Here is a 24,235-nt window from a genome sequence, read left to right as displayed (position 1 = left end):
CACATATCTTCGTAAAAACAGACAAGAACATCTTTATTGGAAAGAACTTCAAAGAGAAAAATGTACAGCACGGTATCATTACATCAGTGTTTGTTTGCATTGGGGGGTGAGTACCACACAGCAGAGCTGGTGCGTTTAAAGTAGCGCGGTTTGCTCTTGTAAAACAGGTTCTCCAGTTTTGGTGGCTCGACCCTTCCAAAGAAGCAGTCCAAGTCAGGAGGGTTGAAGTACTGCTTCATAATTATCTGCTGTAGGTTATGACCTGGGAAGAAGAAGATCAGACATTGACAGTGTGCAATAAATGTTATAAATATGGGTCATTGTCATATAAATTTGGTGACTAAGTCAATAACTGGAAAGACAAGTTAGCGCAACATCCGATTAACAAAAGTAGAGCATTCACAACACTGTTCAATATTGGGAATCATATCATTCATTACCTTTCAAATGTACACATATTGAACAAATATTGCTTTCGCATAATTAGAATACTGAGCAACATTTTGTTTTTTGATGAACTTATTCACTGCCATTGGCAAATTTATCTCAACACAAGACGATTCCCTTTGATTGTTGATACAATGCCAGGATGTCGCCATTTTAAAATGTAACGATTCAATTCGATTAAGCGGTATTACGATTCCATTTGATTTGGTATGGATGTAGCTTTCGTCATGTTTATTAATATCTATCAACACGTAAAAGCTCTCCAAAGCCCAAACTCTCCAAAGTAAAATCTATTCAAAGAAACAACAGATCATCAGCAACGTCAAAACGACTTACATGTATCTGGTGTACATCTACCATAAGACAATTTGATACCTATCACGATACATGGAGTGCGATACGATTCAAGAATGCAATGATTATAAAATGTAACTATTTGATTTGTCAAATCAAAACCGATTTTCCAATTCATGTCGTTGTTTTGTTACACCCAACTTTAGTCTTAAATCATTTAAATGATACTTTAAATGCATACCTTCTGCCCAAGATGGAATGGGCTTTCTTGGCGCTGACTCATCATCAGTAGAATCATCACTGTTTTGGTCCATTCCATAGTTTTCTGGATTTTTGGACAAAGTCAGAGTTTTGTTGCCACCCTTTGGAGTGATGGAGTACGACTGTGGTGATTTCTGCCCAGGAGGAAAGACACTTTGTGAGAGTGTATAGAAAGTATCTCAATGTAGTGTACATTGAAAAGAAACATGAGCACTTTGTGTGCCTCGGATGCATAACTCTCCCCATTTACCTCAACATCCATAGTGACGTTGAGGCCGCTGCCTTTTGCTGCAGGTGTTTTCACCACAGAATGCTGCAAAATGAAAATGAGGCAAAAAACATGTCCATCACTGCTGTTTAACAAAGAACGTGAAACACATGAAGAGGAGATAAAAAAAAAAAAAATTCTTCCTATTAACCCATTAAGGCCGGGAGCACATAACCGCGTTTCTACCATTATAGGAGCACCAGGAGCACTGTTGCGTCGTTCTACCTTTACAGCCGGGAAAACGTTAACGGCATTTTCTTTTTTTTTTTTTTAACCAATTCTTAGCCAATGAAATGCATCATAATATACACGTGACAGTGTCGTGAGCACTCGGGAGATGTCCGGAATTTTTTCAAGCCGTAATGGTGGATTTAGACGATCGCAGGAGCTCCGAAATAATTGACGGCAGTGAAAACGACGACGCACTTGTGGACCTTGAACAGTCGACCGCTTTATATGGTAAGATGTATGTTTGTAGACAATGATGATAGTCGGCTTTGTAACAGAATAGAAGATGGTAATTACCACTCAATCTTTATTTTTTTAAATTAAAAATATTACTTCTGACACTTTATTTTTACTTTTTGGATTGAAACCGTAAATAGACTCAGGCCTGTGTGAAAGACATGTCAAAGCACTCAAATTCGTTAGGAATGATGTTTCTATCTGCTACAGCGGCTGAGATTAATTATTTTGCAGATGTTGAATTTCTGGGAAAACTTCAGATTTTAGAGGGTGATTCCAAAGTCGACCTTAGGCTTTAGTGAGATGTTTAGCCAGGCGCCTTAGGCCTTAATGGTTTAAGGCAATCCCTTAATATGCGAGGAAGCGCAATTGGTGAGAATACCGCAATATCATGTAGCAAATCCACCAAGAAGAGCAACAAAATAACGCACATAACAAAAATGACTGTTTTGGTTAAAGTCAGAACAGATTCACGGTACCTCGATGTCCATAGTCACATTGAGGGCAACAGCAGTCTATAAACAAAAAGTGATGGGAGGGGGGAAATAAAGAGAGATTAGCAATAGACTGATTGATGTCCAGAATTATACACGTCTATAGGCCGGTCCGCCTCTAAGTTAAAAAAACCCCAAAACAATTCTTACGGTCGTGTAAATTGATTTGTATTCACCTTTGCATTGACAACTTGTTCAGCAGCAGGCTCTTTGTCTTTCGCAGCCTTCTTTGCTGCTAACCTCTGCTGCTCCTCCTGCTGGAACAAATCACACAATAACATTAAAGGTGATGAACCAGAGTTTTTTATTGAATGTTAACTGAAAAGGTCATTTTTACTGAAACAAATACTACTACACGATTCTCGAAAAATCTTCACCTGTTTTCTTTTCTCCTCCAATTCTCGTTGCTCCTTCTCTCGAGCTGCTCTCTCCACTTCCCGTTGCAGAGCGATAGCCTTCTCTCTTTCAACCCGCTCCCTGGAGAAACAACAGCATAATAATTAATATACAGGTATATATATTGTATATGAGTAATATTGAGAATGGTTCCACATGAACATACATATACTGTATATATACACACATACAGTCGGAACGGAACGTATTCAGACCCCTTGATATGTTTCACTTTCTGTCATGGCAGCCATTTGCCAAAATCAAAAAAGTTATTTTTATTTCTCATTAATATACACTCAGCACCACGTCTTGACAGAAAAAAAACCCCAATGTAGAAATTTCTGCAAATTTAAGAAAAAAGAAAAACTGAAATATCATATGGTCATAAGTATTCAGACCCATTTTGCCAATTTATTGATCAGTCTACACGTGGGTGTTATTTTTACAAATTACTGACCAATTTTAAGTGTTGAAAATGACTTGCTCTCTGATGATGCAATGTTATATGTAATGTTGAGCAAGCATGCCATTTTTGGTGGCTCCTGCAAAGTGATGATTTTGAAGGTACAAGGATTCCGCTCAATGCCAGCAATACGTGACATTTGTTAATGAAATTATCAGAGCTGGTCATTCCGCCTATATGATGGACCGGTCCACCTATGACGGACGGCCATTTTGTAGGTGATAAACGATGGATGGGAAACTTGACAAAATAAAAAATAAATAGTCGGACTAAGCATAGTTGCAAGCCCATTTTTCCCCATCTATTTGTCTATTTTCACGGCTCCCCCCATACGTGGTATCAATGCCATGTCAGAATCTGTTGAAATTACATTGTTAGCACAAACGGTTCATGAGTTACGGTGATATGAAAAACATTTTGCACTATAATGCATGGGTTCCCCCGCCCCCTCACAGGAAAAAAAATGTCAGCTACCGTAATGTATGTGGGATCGATAAAGCTCAAATTCTCTGCTTTCAGAATTCTTTGGAATTACATTGGTATCTTAAACAGTTCATGAGTTATGGCGATTTGAAAGATGTGTCATCTCTGGAAGGTGCAAAAAGGAGACGCATTTAGTCCCCGGTGAGGCTGGGAGTCTTTCGTTTCAAATATCGCCCTGCGATTAAAATGTTAATTTTCATCAGAATCCTGCAGTGCATTTTAGCCAAAGGTACAATCCTAGTGGACAAATTCACTTTTAAACCCTCTTTTTTTTTTTTTTTTTTTTGAAGACGATGAAGCCGTCACTGGAAGTAATCATGGCAAGCAAACTTTGGATTTCAACATCAACAAGTACCTTTGGCTAAAATGAAACAAGGGATTCTAGTTAAGGTAAGCTGTTTTAAGACAAACTTGAACAAACACTAACATTTTATTTGCCGATGTTTTGTCGTCCTTCCGCTGAATGCCTCGTGCTTGTCAGGCGGATCTCGCGCCGGGACGCGTTTTTTTTCTTTTTCATTGAAGTTGGTTGTCGGAAACGCTAACGGAAGCGCGTTTAAAATGATAGTCGGACCGGCCTATAGACGATTACTATTTGGTCCGGCCGGACAAAATCGCGGATAAATGGACCGCAAATTTTTAGGAAAATGCCCAGCTCTGTAAATGATATGTTTGACCATTTAATGTTTAAATATACAATGCTTAATTCGCCCGTTTTATGTGCCAGTATTACACAAAATGTCAACTGTGTGTTTTAATAAGTTTCAATGCATTTAAAACACTTGTGGTATTCCTATATTGCATATTTTCATTTTTTGCTGGTGAGTTTGGACATTTCCCTGCATTAAAAAGGGTGTTGACTGTAAAACGTATTTCAAAGATGACCTTTCAGCAGTAGCTAGGCATTCTCTCTCCCGCTCCTGCTCTTTTTTCAGCTCCAAGGCTTTGCGAGCTTCTGCCAGCTTTTTAGCTTTCAATTCTTCCTCCTTGGCCTTTTTAGCCAGCAACTCCTGTTGGCGCTTCTCCTCCTCCTAAATTTGAGAAACACAAAGACATAGTTCAGCCCCAAACAGATGGACATCTTTCCTAATATTGTTAAAAGGAAACAGCGGGGGCAGGGTTGCTATGATGTTCTACAATTTTTGTTACAGTGACACAAAAAAGCAGGTTTAGATATGAACTGACAAAGAAATAAATAAAAGTCTTACTGCTTGTTGAATCTTCTTCCTTCTAGTTTCTTCCTCCAGCTTCCGTTTCTGCTCAAGTTCTTCCTGACGTTTAATGGCAGTTCTTTTTTTGGCCATCTCTGCCGCTTGACGCTGTGTTCATGCACCAACATTGACCCATTTTGACATGGCACAACCAACCCAAGTAATTGTGCTAATCATTTAAATGATATGCTCACCTTGTCATTTTTCTCATCAATGTTGGCCATTTTTTGCTCAATCTTCTTCTTTTTTTCTTCTTCCTTCAGCTCTTCTTTCACTTTGGCCTCATACACCTTTCTTAGCCTCTCATCCCTCTTCCTATCAGGCAAAAATAAATGTCATTTGGCCAATGACATCACACAAAGGCAGCCTTTTTAACCGGACCAGACCTTTTGAATTCCTCTTGTTTCTTCTTCTTCTCCTCCTCCATTTTCCTCATTCGCTCCTCTTCCAGTTCCTGCTTCTTTTTAAGTGCTTCCAGCTTTTGCCGCTCTTTTGCCTGTAGAATTTGTGCAATCAGAAAAACATTGAATCACAGTGGCACAAGTTAATAAAAAAAAAAAATATATATATATATATATAAAATATATATATAAATAAATATATAAATATATATATATAAATATACATTATATATATATATACATTATATATATATATACACATTATATATATATATATAAAATATGAATATAAATAAAATATATATATATATATATACATAATAATAAAAAAATGAATATATATAAAAATATATATGTATATATAAAAATATATATATATAAAAAAAAGGCACACAGAGCCCGAGACATGGAAAAGAAAAAATACACTGTGGCCACAATGAAGCTGTCTCTGTAACACAGGGGTCTTCCATCCTGTTCCCCCGAGGGCCGGTGTCCTACCTGTTTTCCATCTGTCCCTGCTGCAACACACACCTGATTCAAATAATCAGTATCGTTATCCAGCTTCTGCAGACCTTTGGTTTATATCTGTAGCAGGGAGGAACGGAAAACTGGCAGGACACCGGCCCTCGAGGAACAGGATTGAAGACACCTGCTGTAACATCTTGAACTCGTTTTGTTTACAAAAAGGGTGAGGTTGTCAAATTTTTCAAGGTGAATTGCTGCTGCATTATGTTGCCAATAAAAGTTAACAAGTGTTACAATTCCAGAAGATGATAACAAGTAGAGATAGACCGATATTGTTTTTTCAGGGCCGTTACTGATTATTAGTAGTCAAGGAGGCCGATAACTGATATTTGGAGCCCATATTCATTTTCAGTAAAAAGGAAAATATTGGCATCAAAATCTCAAACAAATTAATAACTTTGTTGCAACGTCTTTAACCATATGTTTATTGAACAATTTTTTGATTCTTAAAAAATTATTATTACTATTTTCAGTTTTTGACAATATACATCTTTGTTATACAATTCTAACAAAAATGTCAGGGAGCACCCAGGGTCATCAGCACATCTTGAAAGGGTCAATAAAAACCTAAACAATAGTTCCATATAGTTTTCAACAGTAAATGAAGCCCTCCAAAATTTAAAAATGACAAATGTTAAACTTCCACATCTTTGTTTTGATTTCAACACAGTTTTAAATTAATCCGTTATCGGCCATCAGATTTTTGAAAAAGGCAGATGCCGATATTTGTCAAAACGCTGAATATCGGCCCGGCCAATAATCGGTCTATCCCTACTGACAAGTACAGTTGGGTTGGGGCATTTTTGAAACTGGAAAGTCCTCACACAAGTGGCCGCAACAATGGCACTTCACTCACAGATCTCATTTCAAGACAAATGGAAGGGTGTACACAGGTTAGCAGGTGTAGGAACGGGGCTTCAGTTTAGTAGTGAATGAGTGGATACTATCACCAAATGACCAACACATAGTGCTCAAGCACTTACCACTATATTCATGCTCATCTAGGGAGGGGAGATAAAAATAAATAAATAAAAGCAATGCAATGATTCACTGCTCAGCTACTTTTTTTTTTTTGGTAACATGACAAGATGCACACGCACGTATATTGAAAAGGACATTTGGTAACGGCATTACTTTGGACTCAATTTGCATTTTTAACATTACTGTCAATAAAATGACTTTTATGAATCAGTACTTAAACTAAACATGCTCAAATATACTCAAACATTGCTTGTATAGTTAAAGGATTTGTAATGCTGACAGCTTGACTGGGAACAGATTTACACTAAAACAGCTTTATAATTTCAACAAAATTGTGTACAACGCCCCTGTTTGTTAATATAAAAGAGTACAAAGGATGACTATAGTAGTCCTCTGTGCATGCAAGCTTATCAAGTCGCTGTTTCTGTTGTTGTATTTTTTTGGGGGGGGGGGGGGGGGGGTGTTTGGGGGGTGTTAACACTGACCTTAGGATCAATCTTCAGAGGAGTGGTGTGTTTAATGAAGGACTTGACAACACTATTACGGGTGAAAGAATTTGGAGTCATCATCAGCATCTGATTTTTCTGCACAGTGTGAAGAAATGATTTCATGTTTGGTCTGAGAGCCTGTAAGAGGGGAGAGATACACTTATAAAACTGGCATTTTACACCATAACTTTTTAAAGAGCATTCAATTGTGCATTTTTATTTCTGTGACTTATTTGGGCATATTACACTCTGACTCTTCTTGGGGGGAGAGAACCTCTTCGTAGGGCTTTCTGCCGTAGTATAAGGTGATTTGCGCTTGATGCTTTTAGTTGACCTATAGGAACGGGAACAGATAAAAAAAAAAAAACCACACAAAAAAAACAGTGAAATAACTCCTGTAGGAAGAATCAGTATCGTTAATAGCTACAAATGTGTGGTGGTTGATGTGCATGTATGTGATATCAGGCATTGACAAGCTGCATTTACATTTCTATGGTTCACGTGACAAATGTGGTATGTGTAATGGCAGAGTAAACAGAAGAAAAATGCAAAGAATTGGATATATCAGATCAGAATTAGGCCTCTTTCAAATGGGGTTAAAACTTCATAAATGTGTACATATAAGAACGGGGGGCTACACAATAATATACTAATTTTAATATATACATTTAAAAAAATTATTTTATTTCTGTGTTGTCACTGTCTGGTGTTGTCGCTTGCGGAGTTACATACAATTTCGGTGAACGTATACAGACATAGTGGATATGTGTCAAATGCTCATGCAAATACACATTACCAAAAATTAATACAGTATAATCATTCAATTGAAACTGCATTGTACATCCAGCCATATGTGGGTCACCAAGGACAAAAGCATTTAAGTATGAAACTCACCTTTGCCTAGCCCGTGGAGTCTGTTTGTCTACTGGAACAAAGGGAAAACGATTTAATAACCTTTAAGAGCCAACCATTATTTTAAAAAAATAAAATCAAAAATTTGAAATCAAAAAGCATAAGCAAATACCTGTTGTCTTTTGTAAATTGTTCCTTTCAGGGGTAAACAGTGAAGGTGGGGCCAGTTTAGGCGAATTTGCTGCCACAGAACGAGTGACACGTGCCAAGCATGGCTGCTCACTCATTGTTGTCTGCATACATATAATTGTATGCCACAAGTTTGAAAAAAAAAAAAAAAACAGCAGGAGGGTACTGCATATGTCACTGTCTGGTTCATGTATTATCATAACTTACCAGAGGAGGATCATCTGAACGATCAGTCGCAGCAGGTTCTGGATCTGCAGCCACAAGTTCCGATTCTCTGTGGTGGTCATTAATTATGATAACACTATTCATAATTTTATTATTCACTCAATAAAACACTTGCACACTTAAAACACTATTTACACTTCAAATAAAAATCTAATATACAACTTGTCTCATAGGGAACGAATAATACGTAACGTTTCCACTACATTGCAGATTTTTAAGCGATTATTTGATTTTTGGCAAAATTACACCTGCCTTTAACGATGTCAGGTCCCCAGAATATAAGGACAAGCAAAAACAGGACAAGGTGATGAAAGTCTCTCTCAAGGTACGTAAACCGGTCGCCATCTTGAATGGTCATATGAGCCAAAACACGTGAAACGCAACTTTAAGCAGCTATACCAACGGCGCCTAGTGCGTGGAGCACAGCGTCAATCGGCTATTGGGAGTCATCTGCGCCCGGAGCCGAAGGCGCAATGCCAATGGCGCCTCTTGTCCGCTGGGCTTTAGATAGCAAACCTTTGTTAGATTAACATTACATGACTTGGTTTAAATAGCGCATCTGAGAGTGAAATCTTTAAATGCGTCTAAAGGCGTGCGTGAGGGCCAAATTTATATTTAAATACATTTTCCCTAGGGCTGAAAGATTTATCGTTTTTGGGTCCAAAACGCGATTCTAGACAACGCGAACACCAAAGCTATGTTTTTTTTGTCCATATTATATCCAACAGAGGTCTGAAAAAAAAATATAGCCACTTTCCCCTTATGCTCTGAGAAGACTAATAGTCTTTTCATTTCTACCTGTAGAACTACTTCATATGCAGTTAAAACAACCTGTTTGTTTCCCAGGCATTGTTCAACGTTTTACAATAAAACAAGATTGGAACATCACATATTTATATATGTATGACAGCAAGCAGTAGTTCTTGCTTTATTGAACTACTTTAAAAAAATTAAAGGATTGCCTCCCTCACACAGCCTCTTTAGTGTAGTGTAGTGTGGTTGTTTTGCTATTAGGATGTAATTTTCATGTCACATTTGTAAATGTAAAAAAATAACTCAAAATAATTGTGAATCAATTCGAAATTGCAATATCTGCCTGAAAAAATGCAATTAAATAGTTTTCCTGAAATGATTCAGCCCTAATTGTCTTGCTGTCTGTGTGATAAACAGATGTTGCAGCAGGTGTACCAGCAATTAAAAATAAAATTAAACATTTTTTTAGTACTCACATTTCGTCTGTCTCTTCCACGGACTCACACGAAGAAGTGGCTACAAAAAGAAAAAAATCATAATGATACAGAAACATACCCAGACAATCGGAAGAAAATTTGCTCATGTTTTGGTTCTCACCGTCAGTGTTGCTGCTCTGTGATGAGTTGGTCTTGCGAGCCGCCGCCTTCTTCAGCATGGATCGCCGCGAGGTACGGCGCAGAGACTCCTGAATCATGCTCCGGCGCAAAGTGCCAAGGGAGTGACGCACCTTCAGCGAGCACCTCACAGAGCTGCGCCGCGAGCTTCTGCCATTGCCGGCTATCGCAATTTTGGCAGCGGTGCGTCCAGGAGAGGGTTTGGGCTGGGCTGCTTGCTCAGCAGACAAACGCTCTGATGCCGGGATGCTGACGACAACGCCAGGTGACTGTACCTTAACTGGAGAATGGCTCGCGTCACATGGCTCCTCCGGCTGGACGTCTGCGTTTCCCACTTCGCTCTTTTCAGCCTCGCCGTCATCTTCAACCAGCTCTGTTTTTTTATTACATTCATCTATAGTGTCAGAGCTTATATCAGTAAGCGGGTTAGCGTCCTCCGCAATCACCGATTTTGTTTGTTTGTTTTTGCGAGTGGTGCGTTTTGGCCGAGTGTAGGTGCTAGTTTCAGCTGCAGAAGCGCCTGCGGTGGCTTCTTCAGAAATTAAGTCCAGTGGCTTGACAGAGGAGCCGCGAAGATTACTACGTCGACTCTTCGAGAACCTGCATCACAAAAGGCAAATTAAGTCACACTGGACCAGGCTTCAATAGATACTGAAAATTGAGACTGTGTCAAACTACAACAAACCTTCGCCTGACTTGAGCTTCTTCCTGCCGGCCAACAGAAACGCGCCTCCTACGACTATTCTTCTTTTGTGATGGTGTTTTGGGCATCAACTCTGGTTCAGAATTAAAATCCCTACAATTCAAAGAAAGGACAAGTTAAGAAGTATCACACCAATGTTTATGCTACTGTACATGTTTAAAAAAAATAAAATAAAATACAAATCTGGTTCCAATTCAGGTCAACTAAAATTAATGTCTAACTTCATCAAGCAAAACCTTCATTCTTCGCCCATGTTGACATCTGAATTACTAGCAGGCTTGGGGAGGAACGGAATACATATAACAGCGATACGCATTCAAGATATATTTCTTTAAAAACTATTTAGTTACAGTTACAGGAAAAAAATGTAATCACATTACAGGAATATTTATCAAAAATGTGGATTCTTTTGCAGGATTACATTTATAGGGGAGAGAGTGCGCAGTCGAGTCCTGGATCGCCCGCTTTTAATTTGTTGGCCAAACAAGCTTTCCTGGAGTTAATGGGGATAATTCACGATATTGCTCAATACTGGTCCAACATATAGGTTTTTGTTGACCAACGTTTAAATGAGACAGGTCACTGGCTGAATAGTACGTGTTGGTTTTAGCGCAGTCATTTTGGAAAGTGACTCAAATAGAATGGATGGTGACTGTTTTTGCAGGAGAATTTATTCATTTATTTTAAATAACACAAAGAAACGTGTGAGCTGCCATTCTCATCCAGACTACTTGTTAGTATGGCGGAGCTAGCAGACATAATTCCCATCCTGAATCACCCACAGCTTTACTATTTAAATGCCATTGGCTGGCAACCAGTTCAGGGTGTACCCCACCTACTGCCCAAAGACCGCTGGGATAGGCTCCTACATGCCCGCGACCCTTGTGAGGATAAGTGGTTTGGATAACGGATGGATTAACAATATCATCTGCTAAATTTGTCACCGGGAATAAAAAAAAAACACAAATATTTTTTTTTACTGTTGACGTCACATATCGTATGAAAATTAAGCATGCAAATGTGTGTATGAGATAAATTGTTGTTTCAAATGGAATCTATCCGTCTCCATCTATCTGTGAGGCATTAACTTCAGGGGCTGTTCCAAAACTGCAATTGTTTCACATGGCCTTCAATCAATCCATCCATGTCTGCAGCATGGCGCACAAGTGGTCAGCATATCTGCCTACAACAAGCACAATGCCACGGTCGGGTTTGCTTTCTGATTTTTTTATCGAAGGCATTTTCTATTGATATCGATCACGTGTCAATCGCGATTCATAGTGATGTAGAATTATCGCCCAGCCCTATATTATATTGGTTTTTTTTTTCATAACATATTTGGAGTAATCCAAAAGTGATTAAAATCAGTCAAGTTACAATACTTTAATATTATGATTACTAGGGATGTGCGCGACTAGTCGTTTAACATTTATTAAACGTTTAGTATTTTATTAGTCCGTTAAACACTGCATTACGCATCTTGTTCCTCACGTCTCTGCCTCTATAAAGCTGAGCACCAAGAGAGAGAATTGCTCCACCCCCACGTAGTGGGGGGCGGGGACTCTAAGTTTGGGGAATAATATTTAGAAAAGTAAATTCTGAAGATGTCGAAGCTACCACGAAAAAAACCCAGCACCGCTTGGCACATCGAGGTGTTTCCTTTGGATGTGGTTTCTCATCGCTCCGGTAGAGTAGTTGTAAGCGAGTTTATGCTGAACATACATGTCGATGATGGCGGAGCCGGGCCCAGCGGGGATGGCGGCGGGGCCAGGCAGACGAGCATGAGAGTTCCAGGCGCTGTGATGCTCACCGCACAGCAAAGATTACCCAACTAATTTGTGAAATGACTGCCCACGATGTGCTGCCGCTTTCTTTTGTTGAGGGCAAAGGGTTCGAAAAATTAATGCTGTATATCGAGCCTGAGTGCACGGTGCCAAGTCACAAAACAATCACGCCCAAACTCGAGAGTAACCATAACCAAATAAAAGAGAAGATGCTACGAGCGTTTGAGCGGGTCAACTATGTGGCCATAACTACAGACGGATTGAGACTGAGATTGAGACTAGTCGGCGGGCAAATTAGTCGAAATTCCCATCCCTAATGATTACTTGGTTTACGTTACTAAATACCAGTACATTTTTAACAGGTAACTAGTAAATGTATTGAATACATTTTTAAGTAACCCTCCCAAGTTCCCAACCCTAATTACTAAACAAGTACAGGTAACTAACACAAACATTTGCAGACAATAAATACAAAGTTGTGACTGAATGTCCAGGTTCCCCTGATATATTCAACGTCGACAATAACAATCACTGAAACATATCCACTTTCATGACATGACTTCTACACCCACCTTGAGAACATGAGGTTGGCCTCTTGTTTGATCTCCTCAAGCCAAACCATGTGGACATTATCAATGTCATTCAAAAAATCTTGTGTTTTAACCGCAAACATCGTCCTCAGAGACTGCAAAGACGATTTTACAGAGCTCATGATGGCAGCTGGGGGATTCTCTCTCTGAAACAGATAAAATTTGGGTGAAATATTTCTCTAAAAGGAACAAAGTTGGGGTTGAAAGCCGCATTAACAAGCTATACTGTGCATTTTACTATTAACTAGCATTACTAACTGCAGTGACTTTTTTCCAGATATGTAGCGATTACACATTAAAGTGGTTTAATAGTAATAATTTACATAGAACGAACTTTCAATGCTTAATGTTTTACCATTAAAAAAGCCAGACCTGAGGAAAACCCTAAATAGAATATGGACCGTGATGAGTTTGACAGGGGCAGGATATGCATTTGTTACCAGGGCCTTCAGTGGGGACTTACCCGACAGAAGCTACCTCTTAATTACAACATAATCACATGGTACGACTTTTACGTTTACATGCAGCCAATATTCAGGTTAAAGTCAAAACTCCCACTTTTGAGTCATTCTGAATAACACGTTTACATGGCTTGCGCGGAGAAAGTTTCCCCCACATTTAAACAACCCGATTGAAACGGCGACGCACGGACGGCATGACGCACTTTACGTCATCTCCGCTTGTTACTTGCTTCCGTCAATAAAACACATTCTATTCATGTCACTCACTGCATGAATGAAGCAGACGGTTTCCTCCAATCTTTAAAAGTGTGATCTCGTACTTACTCTAGCTTTTGCCATGTTTTGTTTATTATTAAACGTGTATTTCCGGTGGGTTGCGCGCCAAACAGCGCGCATACAAGCCCTTCCTGTACTGTAGCAAGATTTCTTACGGTTGAGCATGCGCAGAGTGTCCCGTGCGTTTGGCATATTCCGATTGCAGTTTACATGCACGCATATTCGGGGTGTAAAGGAAGTAACCCAGGGACGATATTCATAATTTTAAAAACCCGAATAAGGGCATATTCGTGTCACTGCGCGCGTTTGCATGGCTTCTAAAACCCGAATGCTACCAATATTCGAGGCCCACCATTGAATTTGACACCCCTGGTGGCTAAATAATTAAGGCGAAATATTTTTCAAACAAAACACCAGGAACGCCGCGTTACCTATGAAAAGGTTACTACTGGTTTTAGGGACACGATTTTGGCGTTCAGTTTGCTCAGAAACAGCATACAGAAAGTCCCTTCATAGATGTTTCAAATGTTGACCAGACCACAAACAATCGAAAAAACAGCACAGACGTCGGAATTGAAACAAAAAAAAAAATCAGACATTTGAACACGCGCTGGCCTAGGCCTCACACATAAAGCAAATAAAAAACACTATTTTGAGAGCTATTTTGTCACTTGAAAAAAAGAATTACACCACATATCACAATATTGAGCAGCGAACCTAACATTTTTCTGTCCTTTTTGTGCTGGCGGCAAAGGTTTTCCCCAGCAGCTAACTTTGTCGCCAGCTATTGCAAATAAAGTCACATTATTTACCTTTATAACACGAGGAAACGTCAACACAGTCCAACGCTCGCTCCTTCGTGAACCAAGAAATCGAATATTATATTATGAAAAAGCCATACAATATGATTAACGTCAAGCAAACTACACCGACCATTGACATCCAGCTCAACCTCCACACTGCCGAACCAGAAACTGTTTAAAATTTCAAACTGCATCGGCCAATCGGAAGGTAGGGTATGGCAACGTCATTTTCAAAAGCCAATGTTCGTTTTGTTCACCACGTACTCTAAAACGGGCGGGTAGCTCGGCAAAAAACATCAAACGAGCCAAGCAAACCATCGAATCGTGAAATCGAACAAACCCCAAAGGAAAATACAAAGGCGGGTTCTGCCCAGATTTAAATCCACAAAACACGCACAGACCGATAAACCTTACTCCGCCCCTTCTTATTCTTATCTTAAACCAGGAACGTTTTGCAGTCACCGAGCCTTATACTCTTTTAACAGAAGTAGCTAAAATACTCTCACTCTGCACTTAAGTATACGTACAGATACACTACTTGTGTGATAAATACATACATGAATAAATACACGCATACATACATACATAAACCGAAGATGGTAAAATTATAAGTGATACATTCTTCCCGTGTAAAATTCACGTGATGAAATCACAAAATTGATACATCTTAAACAAGTCTGCAAATAGTTATATTTATACTAGGTTTCAATTGGGACTTATATTTAGGCAGTAATTCACAAGCAAAAAAAAAGACCAAGCACAAATTTGTTTTATTTTGATTGAAGAGAATTTCAGGTAAATTTGACACAACACAAGAGGAATAGCCTGACAGATTTGAATGAAAAAATGTAAAAAGACATAAAAATTAGGCTAAAAAAATATCATGAAAAATACATCACCTGCCGCAGTGGCACCCAACCACCGGGCCACTTTGGACCGGGTTGCACAGATGAATGAAATAAACTTACAGTACTTTTGATTTATTTATTATCTGAGGCTGAAAAATCTTTATTTTTCAAAAGTGACCGGATTCTCTCCTTTATATCCGTCTATGACTGACTCTTGACGCATGTCAAATTGTCTCGGTCACGCAACGCTATACTGTATTAAATTCACAAGATAGCAAAGTGAGTAAAATAAACAGATTAATCTGGAAAGTTTCTTTGCAATGGGGAAAAGGCCTAGTGAACATTCAGCAAAGCCAATGCCCAAGAAGAAAAATATAGGTGAATTTCACAGACAATACCAAAAGACCTACTTGAAATATGGATTTACAGTGACAGGTGATTACCACGCACGAACGAACGAAGCCCGCTCTGCACAATATGCGGCGAGTGCCTCTCCAATGAGGCCTTCAAAACTGATTCATCAACAAATGTGCCTTGAGCGCGTCATACTTGGTGGAAAACCCCATTGCTAAGGCTAAAAAGTCATTCAATATTGGTGAAAAATAAAACAGTGAATTTGCCTTTATTGTTGTAGCACTGCACACCTTCAAGCCATTACCGCTAACCGAGGCAGCAAAACGACAAAATTTGTTTTGCTGCCGGTTGCTGAGCTGCAAGTATTGTGGAGAGGTTCCCGGCTTGAGTTTGAGGTATTCAACACAAATTATTGTCAAATTATTCAGAAAGGCCAACAGTTAGATGACAGTTCAAGTCTGCAAACACATCCAGGCTCTCGTGGAAATGTTACTGGTGCTCCTAAAAAGACACAACATATCAATGAATAATCGGTGAAGAATCAAAACCTTAATAATAATTAATAATCACTTAATAAACTAAGCGGCTGCAATCAACATTAGAGCCTTTTGGTACGTTGTGAGTCAAAAGATAGTGAGAGTACTTTTTTTGTAAAAAAGCGTAAAATAACTGGCAACAAAATAAAAAAACATACAGAAAACGAAGCCGCCACGATTCATGTGACCTATTCCTCTCATTGGCACACATGACCTCAATGATGCCCTGTTCACCATTACATTTTATGTATTACCTGGAGTTAAAGGGATTTGAGTGCCAGTTGCCTTGAGGACCACCTGCAGATCGCACATCTTAGCGCTGGCAGCACCGCCTTCTTGTTCCCTCAGCATGACGCACACCTCATCTCTCCAAAACAGCCAGTCCAGCTGATGGCCCAAGTAACTGACACCACGGATGGAGAGCTCACTCAGGTCATCGGGAAGAAGTGGAGAAAAGGCCAAGGATTCCTTCTGAACTCTAGCAATAATAAAACGATTTTTATATCGATTGATTTGATTCAACAAGCTAGGTGGGATGACCGACGACTGACCTGAAGCCACTGTAACCGAACACAACCGCTTGCAAGAATCCTCCCATTCCCGTAAGAAAGTTGACAGCGCCCGTACCGTCTGATGACTCGCTCCACACCTGCAAGGCCATAACACATGACCTGAGTAAGCCATAAGGAAGTTTGTGTAGCCTAGAGCGATACCTGGAACGGTCCTTGGATGTTTCTGAAGCACTTTTCAAGCAAACGTTGAGCTTTCTCTGCATCCCCAAGTTCCAGCCAACCAATCGCGAACATGCCCTGAACGATGAAGAGAGCACAGTTTGCGCATGTCGAAGAGCAAACGGGCTCTGTATTTCCACAGAAAAACCTCGGTTCACAAACTCGGCGCAAATTCAGTTTGCGAGTGTGAAGCACTTTGAGTACCAAAGGTAGAAAAGCACTTCACATATTTAAATTTTAAGAGCATTCGGTTATATTTATTGCGATAAGATTTAGTGAGCATTTCATAGATTTAAGTATATTTAGGTTACTTTTAGGGAGTATTTTAGTAAGAGTATGTACAGGTAACATTTACAGAATATTTTTAAGATTTACGAATATTTGGGTAATTTAAGCAGTATTTCAGGTAAATTTGGAAGTATTTGGATTACTTTTAAGGAGCCTTTGAGTACATCTAGGTTTATTTATTTAATTTTTAGGAAGTATTTGAGTACATCCCGGAGTTTAGGTCCCATTGTACATGAAAACTTGGGCATACTACGCAGGTGTTATTTTACATTATCGTGGTACTTGAAGATACAAATATTTTTTGATGTGGTACTTAGTGTGAAAAGTTTGAGAACCACTGCTGCGTTCAGGATGCTTTCAAAATGTCGGGAACTTGCAATAACAGTAATTGCACTGCCCTATCCTGGACACAACTGAACGGGCTGTGGGTGCCATGTTTACCCCAATGTGATCTTTAGATTGTCAAAACATCTGCCACGGCAGTCACAGTGCTGATGAGAAACATAGTCGGCCGTAGTAAAACGGGGTGAATGTGTGAAATTTAGCCCACTTATCCATACGTGTGTGATTCGTTTTTCAAGCAGATTTGGGAGGAACAATCCTTCGGCCATTTTGTTACCCTAAAACCTGGACAATAAAATAGAATGAATTATTATTGTGGACTAAACTGTGGAACTGTGCCTCACCCAAGTCATGGCTGGTCCATGAGGATCAGTAACTATTTCATAAGCTTCAAGGTCATTTCTTCTGATCTCAGGTGACATGGGCAGGCCAAGAGGATAGCTCAGCATCACAGTGTCGGCCTGTTTCACTGGATAACCTGCAAGCAAGACAGAGTAGAGCATATATATGTCATTTCAATGTGTGTTGTCGTGAGCAAGGTAAAAAGTTGAAAAAAAAAAAAACCCAACCTTTAGAATAGCCTTCAAACTCAGGATGGTAAAGAGATTGTTGATCAAATTGTATATGGAGGTTGTCTGCCACATCTTGCCATTCCTTTGGTGCAGGATGTTTGAGAAGAGCAGCTAATTCCACAGCAAACTGCAGACTGAAACACAAGACCTTTATTGTGTCAAGTGGTGCGATTACAAAATAAAATGCATGAATGGAAGAAATAGGCAAATGCAAGTACCTTAATTTGGCCACTGTGTTCGTGTAGACAGAGTTGTTGACATTGTGGTAATACTCATCTGGTGGCATGACACCTAAAACGAACAATAATTAACTATTCACCATTTATTCACCATGTATAAGTACTTATATGCTTTAGCCTTGTGAATAAAGTATGACGTGCTCCAAGTGCCATGTTGCAGCTGTTATGCTGCAAACCAAATTTGCTCCATATAAACACATCTATTTTCTGTGTTTAAACTCGCTTAAACACTGCGATGCACTTTATTGTCCATTGATTTGATTCTTTCTCTCCATTTTATATATTTATTATTATATATGTTATATATATTATATATTATTATACATGTCTGATATAGCACTTATTTGTGTTCGGAGAAGTGTCCATCCACATACACACAGCATATCGCGTGAACTGCTTCCATGAGTAGAAATACTTTTATAGTAAACCCCTGCCAATTCACCTAACAGAAACATACAGTAGTGGCATGATTAAATATAATGTAAGGAGCTAGACTTTTTTCCATCATTTTTTACTTTACTTCTATGAACATTGTGCTGCTCCTTCTGATGTGTTTGTTTTGGCCACATGGGGGCTATATAATAAATATAGAATACAAAGAGACACATGAAGAATAGTTTAAGAACGGACTGGTTTAAAATTGTAAATAAAAAAATAAAAAGTTACAAAATCCGCAAATAGGTGGATCCGCAAGTATGTGGGGGGGTCCGCTATATAGTATGAGATGATAAGTTTGTTCGTTTGGAAAAAAACGTTATTTGATTACTGTAAACACCGAGGGATTGATACACTCTTTGTACAATATTTTTGTCTCATCCATTTCTATTCATCTCTCTCAATCTCTCAGTCATTTGTCAGTTTTTGTTGATTATGGCAGCGCCATGTGGACAAAAGCGGCAGTGTTTTGACAAAAATCAACCACATTTCCCATGCGTGCCAGCGCGTAGCGTCGTCAAATCCTGAGCCGTCCTTAGAGCGAAAGGAGGAAGCGAGTATGCCGTAAAGCAATTCAGAACATTTGTATTTTTTTGTGTGCCAGGGTTGATCCCATCCTCCTCAAAGTTGCTTTTTGCCAGTAAAAACGATACAGACCCCCTCAGGGCATGAAGCCCCATTCACTACTGTACTTGTAAGTCAATGTTCAAAAGAGTAGTGAAAATTTTTTATTAAGGTCGATTTTTTGCCCAGTGCTGCTTTAAAGATCTTATGCCCGGAATGCTATAAAAATGTATCACGGATTTTACTTACATTGGAATGTACCCCTGTTAATGTAGGCCTAGAATTGGCAGATTATTGGTCAGATAACCTAAAACATTAGGTATACTAACTATCATGTGGCCTTTACCTAAGAGATGATACTTCCGGTCGTCGGGGCTCCAGGTAACCCTGGAAACCCAGTAATCAGCAATGCCCCATATCAGCTGACTGCCCTGTCCATCTGTGAACATTGTCACATCCTGCAACAAAGAGCCGAGTCACTGTGAGTTTATTTGAGAAGACGCGAGATGACGTGGTGGAGCTGAGCAGCAAACCTCAGTAAGGTAGTAGTAATTCTGGAAGGCCAGTGCGACATCTCCATTGATGTGAATCTCTTGCTGTCCGTAAATGTCCTCAGGGCACATCTCCCTCCCTGACACGGCACTCTGCCATGCCAACTTCAGCCCCTGTGCACAGAGAACAGCTGGATGCCTTACAATTAAGGATGTAACGATTCACTCAAGCCCCGATTCGATTCTATTTTCAGATCCCGATTTTTGATTCGATTCTTTAATTAATTAATTAATTGCTACCATGCTTGTCTCTATGCACTAGTGTGGTTCTGCAGTCATCCACAAACGCAATATGCAACGATGTTTGGCGCAAAAGCATAATTTGACAAACAAATTCAAAATGTGCTATGCATCTGGAATGAAAAAACGTTTCAAGACATCATTTTCTATATGAATTTAATCAATTAGATTTTTCGATTAATCGAACCGATTAATCGGACGTATCGGTTTTAAATCGATTTGCGATTGATTGTTATATTCCTACTCACAATACATTCTGAACACAGTATTTTCCCACATACACTTAGAATGGAGTACTGTGAATAAACATTTATATATATTAATATTTGTATCCATCCAACCCAGCACACAACAGTAGCTCCTGTGTGAGTGTTCTTGTTGTGAGTGTGTCTTGTAACTTTGTATATCTGACTCCTATGTCAGTATCTCACCAGCCATGAACCAAACTGTTATTGTCATGTCACTGCAGTAAGTTCTATTTGTGGTTTTATTCATTTCATTTGTCCAATAAGAAGTCACACAAGTCACCCTATGACAAGCAAGTATGCTTCACCTTACCTTGTATCCTTGCTTTTGAGCATTGTATTTTGCTCCGTCAACAGTCCGCGACCGGTATTCCAGTGCTGCACGGGCCATCTTGGGGCACAATAAAGCTACAGTGGGAAAAATCCAGATCTCCTGTTGGGTTGGACATCGCTGTTAGAGGACATACCAGAGTGAAAAGGTGCAGTAGACATTTGCGGTATTATTCCAACCTGGTCCCAGAAGACATGACCCCAATAATCCTGAGCCTCCGAGCCATTTGACAGTCCACCCGGACTGACGCCGCCAAAAAAGCCGGCTGTGTCGTGGATGGAAGGAAAGGCACTGAGGAGGTAGAACATGCAGCCGATCACAGCTTTCAAAAGGCGCTCGGACCCCACGACCTCCACCTTGCTCTTCATCCACAGCTCCTTCCACGCTGCCTCGTGAGAGCGACGCAGGCCGCCCGTTGCCAACAGCTCCAGGCCCTCGTCAAAACTGGCCTCTGCGACGTCCAAAGAGTCAGCCACTGCCGCAATGAAGCTCCAGCGGTAATGGCTTTGCTCAGGTGGCAGCGTCAGGCTGGAGGGAATGGGGGTCCAGATGAGGTGAACCGAAGAACAGGGGCCTCCTGGGAACTCTGCAGTGTGTGTTTGACCTTGAATGTGGCTAGAACACAGAAGCATGTTAACCTGCGCCGAAACAGGATTTGATTTTTGGGGGAGAAACTCACCTCCCACCTCTGTAGGAAGCAGAAGCCTGAAAATCAATGTCTTTGCTCTGAGGGGAGAAGGAAGTGGCTAGCTTCACTGTGAACGCCACCTCTGAAGTCACATGGCGCGCCAACAGAATCTCCATCACCATCAAGTTGGAGTGGTGGCGGTGAGAGTAGAAAGACTGGGAGACCGTTACGCTGGGTGAGGTCAGTGTGTGTGTGAAAACACCTGTTTGAGAATCAACAGGGAATCGCTCACAGTTTTTGTTATGCAGTCCTCATATAGTACTACGGTAAACTGCTACCATTTAAGGGGAATAGGGACAGAGCCCTGCTGCGAATCATGAACAAACACAAGTTATCAAACGGATGGATGAATGGATGATTAAAAAGGAGCTATTCAAGAGACAACCTGTGTGGGCATCCAAGCTGTAGGAGTCTTGACCAACTTCCTCTGTCTCAACCGTCACAGATAGAGGACAAGGAATATCTGCACGGTGGCATTCCCCCCGTTCTCCGTTGAACACACCGCCCATGTGCATGATGCTGTTGTACACCCGCCATCCCAAAAGGCCGTTGGCAAGCGGAGGCAGGAAGCGGCGGTCGGTGGGGAGAGACTCGCTGACGAAGGTGTAAGGGTCACCCGACATGTGGAGCTGGGTGATCGTCTTTAGGGGAGGCTGAGCTGTCACATATGGATTATCAGTGAACATTTTAGTGTTATTTTATTATAAAACCACAGCTGAAAGCATGAAAATCAATTTCGAGAAAATTATAGAGTAAACATTGTGAACAGTGAACACTTTTTGTACGTTTTTTTGGCTATGCATACGGCTTTCAAATATACCGGACTCCTGGGTTTCCGTTAGGCCCAATGGTGTAAGAATACGTTATGCGATATAAGAATGCATACGTTACTCAGGTAATTTTTTTTCATTGGATTGTTTTAAATTCATGGCCTAGAAGTGTTTTTTATCCAAATATTTTTTGTAATTATTACTTTACTAGTAGTGCGTTAGTAGGGTCCTTGGTTTAAGACGGTCCCAAGACACCCAACGCTGCGCTTGCTTTTTCATTGGATTTTTAAAAATATATATTTATGGCCTATAAATGTTTTTCAAACAAATACTTATTTGCTGTAACTATCAAGGTTATGACAAGTGCGCAATTAACTAGTTTGCGTACGGATGGTCACGTGGCACAAGATAACACGCTGTTACCTTCTTACTGTTTTTCATTTGACAGTTATAGCCTATTTATGACTTAAATGTGTTTTTCGTTCAAATATTTGCTGTACTACAGTACAGTGGACGCCCACTATTGTGAGGTGGTATAGTGGGACCTGGCCGTCCAGCTGACTTTCCTGCACTAGCGAATTTTGTTAGAGTTGAATGTAAGAATACATCGTCATGCACTGCAAAGGCACGTTCAATTACCACCGTTAATTCCTAATCGATTGTTTTATGTTAATACCTACATGTTGTTAATTTCATTGTTGAAATCAAGACTCTACTACTATTGCGTGAGCCTATAGAGATAAATCATATTTACCGTATACGGTACGTACAAATTAGGTAGTTCGCCGCCGTAGACCCACTGTAACGTAACATGAAACACAGCAAAACAAAGAGCACATTGACTGTACGGTAGATAGGCGCTGCACATTGCCTTCTTCTATCAAAAAACACACACACACTGTCAATTCTCAGCCTAGTCCAGAGTGCATTGTTGCATTTAACAGTGAACAACAAACGGTAACTTGATCCGTTTCCCTTATAGCGACACTGTTTCTCTCTCACGAACTGGAAAGTTGGGCAATGATGGTTAAAGTTGGAGTAAAAGTTTACAAGAAGCTTAAATTTGCAGCTCGGTCTGTAAAACGCAGAGTTTTGATGGCTGGAAATATTCACATCAAACCGTAAACTACCAAAAGTGGAGCGATCCAAAGTTGAGGTCAGTGGGGGAAAACTGGAGGTGTGCTCGCAGCTCACAAAATCTGGAGTTGAATGTAGGACAGTCACAAAACGTGGCGTGGAGTGGAGATATGATTACTAATTTACGGTCACGAGTTCAACATAGGCCTACATACTGTATGTTTCATCCAAATAGTTACTGTTGCCACAACTTTAGAGGACAGAGGACACCCTGTAATAGAGGATTTGTTTACCATTATTAACCTCATTTGTTACTTTGGCCATGCAATTACATTCCACCTTTGTATGAATGAAAACTGTGTTACTATTTTTCCTCGTCACCATCAAAATGCACAGTAGTTGTACACTAGTAGTTTTGGTTTGACATTTGCGACACCTATGTACGGATTTCCTCCCCGTTTTTCACAGAAAACTCACCTATCTGCTTTTAACCGCCTACAATTCTAAATTTGCTTTTTGTGTTGAAAAAAAATCCATCTACATAAAGCAGCTATAGGGACCACTGTACATGAATGACAAAGCTATCTATTCCATCATCTTTGAAGAGATTCATGCCTATGGAGCATTTAAACTTCAAAAGCTCATTTAAAATGATCAATCATTTTACACGCCTGACATGTTGCATCAAATTAAAATAGGTTTGGGTTAAGATCAGAGAGCTCCTTTTAATCATTTGCCCAACGACCCATCCTGAGTTTTACCAATGATATTTGCTGAACCTGGAGCCTGTGAAGTGCACTGGACGAAATGTGCAGAATTCCACTTTATCAGTGACCATGAGGCTTGCGGAGATTAAATGCACCAAGTTCGAAAAATGTTTTTGCCAAGATCAAGCTGTGAATAACTATTCATACACAACTCCCTCGGGCAATAACGACCATTTTAATCACCTTAGAAAGCACACACACCTGTTATCACCGGAAGGCAGAAGGCCCAG

At 40.0% G+C, this 24,235-nt stretch overlaps 2 protein-coding genes across 10 annotated transcripts; both read right to left on the bottom strand.

Annotated features, from left to right (window-relative positions):
• Positions 1 to 12: 12 nt before the first annotated feature.
• Positions 13 to 14,657, bottom strand: incenp (inner centromere protein). Of its 7 annotated transcripts, XM_086029326.1 has the most exons (22): positions 14,558 to 14,638; positions 14,437 to 14,479; positions 12,870 to 13,033; positions 10,496 to 10,606; positions 9,794 to 10,410; positions 9,673 to 9,712; positions 8,426 to 8,492; positions 8,202 to 8,322; positions 8,072 to 8,102; positions 7,424 to 7,511; positions 7,175 to 7,315; positions 6,692 to 6,709; positions 5,169 to 5,278; positions 4,977 to 5,097; positions 4,780 to 4,890; positions 4,457 to 4,602; positions 2,607 to 2,706; positions 2,406 to 2,486; positions 2,215 to 2,250; positions 1,253 to 1,315; positions 983 to 1,136; positions 13 to 262 (listed from the first exon to the last, which is right to left on the bottom strand). In XM_086029326.1, the coding sequence occupies exons 3-22, from the start codon at positions 13,007 to 13,009 to the stop codon at positions 84 to 86; spliced, it is 2,475 nt and encodes an 824-aa protein (XP_085885452.1). In that variant the 5' UTR covers positions 13,010 to 13,033; positions 14,437 to 14,479; positions 14,558 to 14,638; the 3' UTR covers positions 13 to 83. The 7 variants fall into 7 exon arrangements, with proteins under 7 accessions (XP_085885452.1, XP_085885457.1, XP_085885455.1 ...); XM_086029331.1 differs by having other exon boundaries at positions 2,406 to 2,483; positions 14,437 to 14,656; XM_086029329.1 differs by having other exon boundaries at positions 8,072 to 8,099; positions 14,437 to 14,655.
• A 521-nt stretch (positions 14,658 to 15,178) lies between these two features.
• pgghg (protein-glucosylgalactosylhydroxylysine glucosidase) lies at positions 15,179 to 23,358 on the bottom strand. Of its 3 annotated transcripts, none has more exons than XM_086029653.1 (14): positions 23,292 to 23,358; positions 21,777 to 22,049; positions 21,383 to 21,593; positions 20,883 to 21,318; positions 20,686 to 20,805; positions 19,870 to 20,001; positions 19,683 to 19,794; positions 18,317 to 18,389; positions 18,096 to 18,232; positions 17,871 to 18,004; positions 16,879 to 16,974; positions 16,717 to 16,814; positions 16,420 to 16,643; positions 15,179 to 16,130 (listed from the first exon to the last, which is right to left on the bottom strand). In XM_086029653.1, the coding sequence occupies exons 2-14, from the start codon at positions 22,012 to 22,014 to the stop codon at positions 16,054 to 16,056; spliced, it is 2,088 nt and encodes a 695-aa protein (XP_085885779.1). In that variant the 5' UTR covers positions 22,015 to 22,049; positions 23,292 to 23,358; the 3' UTR covers positions 15,179 to 16,053. The 3 variants fall into 3 exon arrangements, with proteins under 3 accessions (XP_085885779.1, XP_085885778.1, XP_085885777.1); XM_086029652.1 differs by having other exon boundaries at positions 22,916 to 23,322; XM_086029651.1 differs by having other exon boundaries at positions 22,932 to 23,322.
• Between the last annotated feature and the right edge of the window lie 877 nt (positions 23,359 to 24,235).

Source organism: Filicampus tigris, chromosome 4 (assembly GCF_054856515.1).
Source record: "Filicampus tigris isolate MCC_2025a chromosome 4, RoL_Ftig_1.0, whole genome shotgun sequence".
Classification (NCBI taxonomy): domain Eukaryota; kingdom Metazoa; phylum Chordata; class Actinopteri; order Syngnathiformes; family Syngnathidae; genus Filicampus; species Filicampus tigris.
This window is presented reverse-complemented; position numbering and strand designations above follow the sequence as displayed.

What these genes read in the sequence shown, in the direction of transcription:
- incenp (XM_086029326.1), bottom strand. Translation starts at nt 13,009, where the DNA reads ATGAGCTCTGTAAAATCGTCTTTGCAGTCTCTGAGGACGATGTTTGCG. An exon ending in GCCAACCTCATGTTCTCAAG is followed by an intron (nt 10,607 to 12,869) that starts GTGGGTGTAGAA and finishes TTTGAATTGTAG; the next exon opens with GGATTTTAATTCTGAACCAG. An exon ending in GGAAGAAGATTCAACAAGCA is followed by an intron (nt 4,603 to 4,779) that starts GTAAGACTTTTA and finishes TCTCAAATTTAG; the next exon opens with GAGGAGGAGAAGCGCCAACA.
- pgghg (XM_086029651.1), bottom strand. Translation starts at nt 22,974, where the DNA reads ATGTTACGTTACAGTGGGTCTACGGCGGCGAACTACCTAATTT. An exon ending in CAGCTTGGATGCCCACACAG is followed by an intron (nt 21,594 to 21,776) that starts GTTGTCTCTTGA and finishes ATTCTCAAACAG; the next exon opens with GTGTTTTCACACACACACTG. An exon ending in CTCAAAAGCAAGGATACAAG is followed by an intron (nt 20,002 to 20,685) that starts GTAAGGTGAAGC and finishes CTCTGTGCACAG; the next exon opens with GGGCTGAAGTTGGCATGGCA.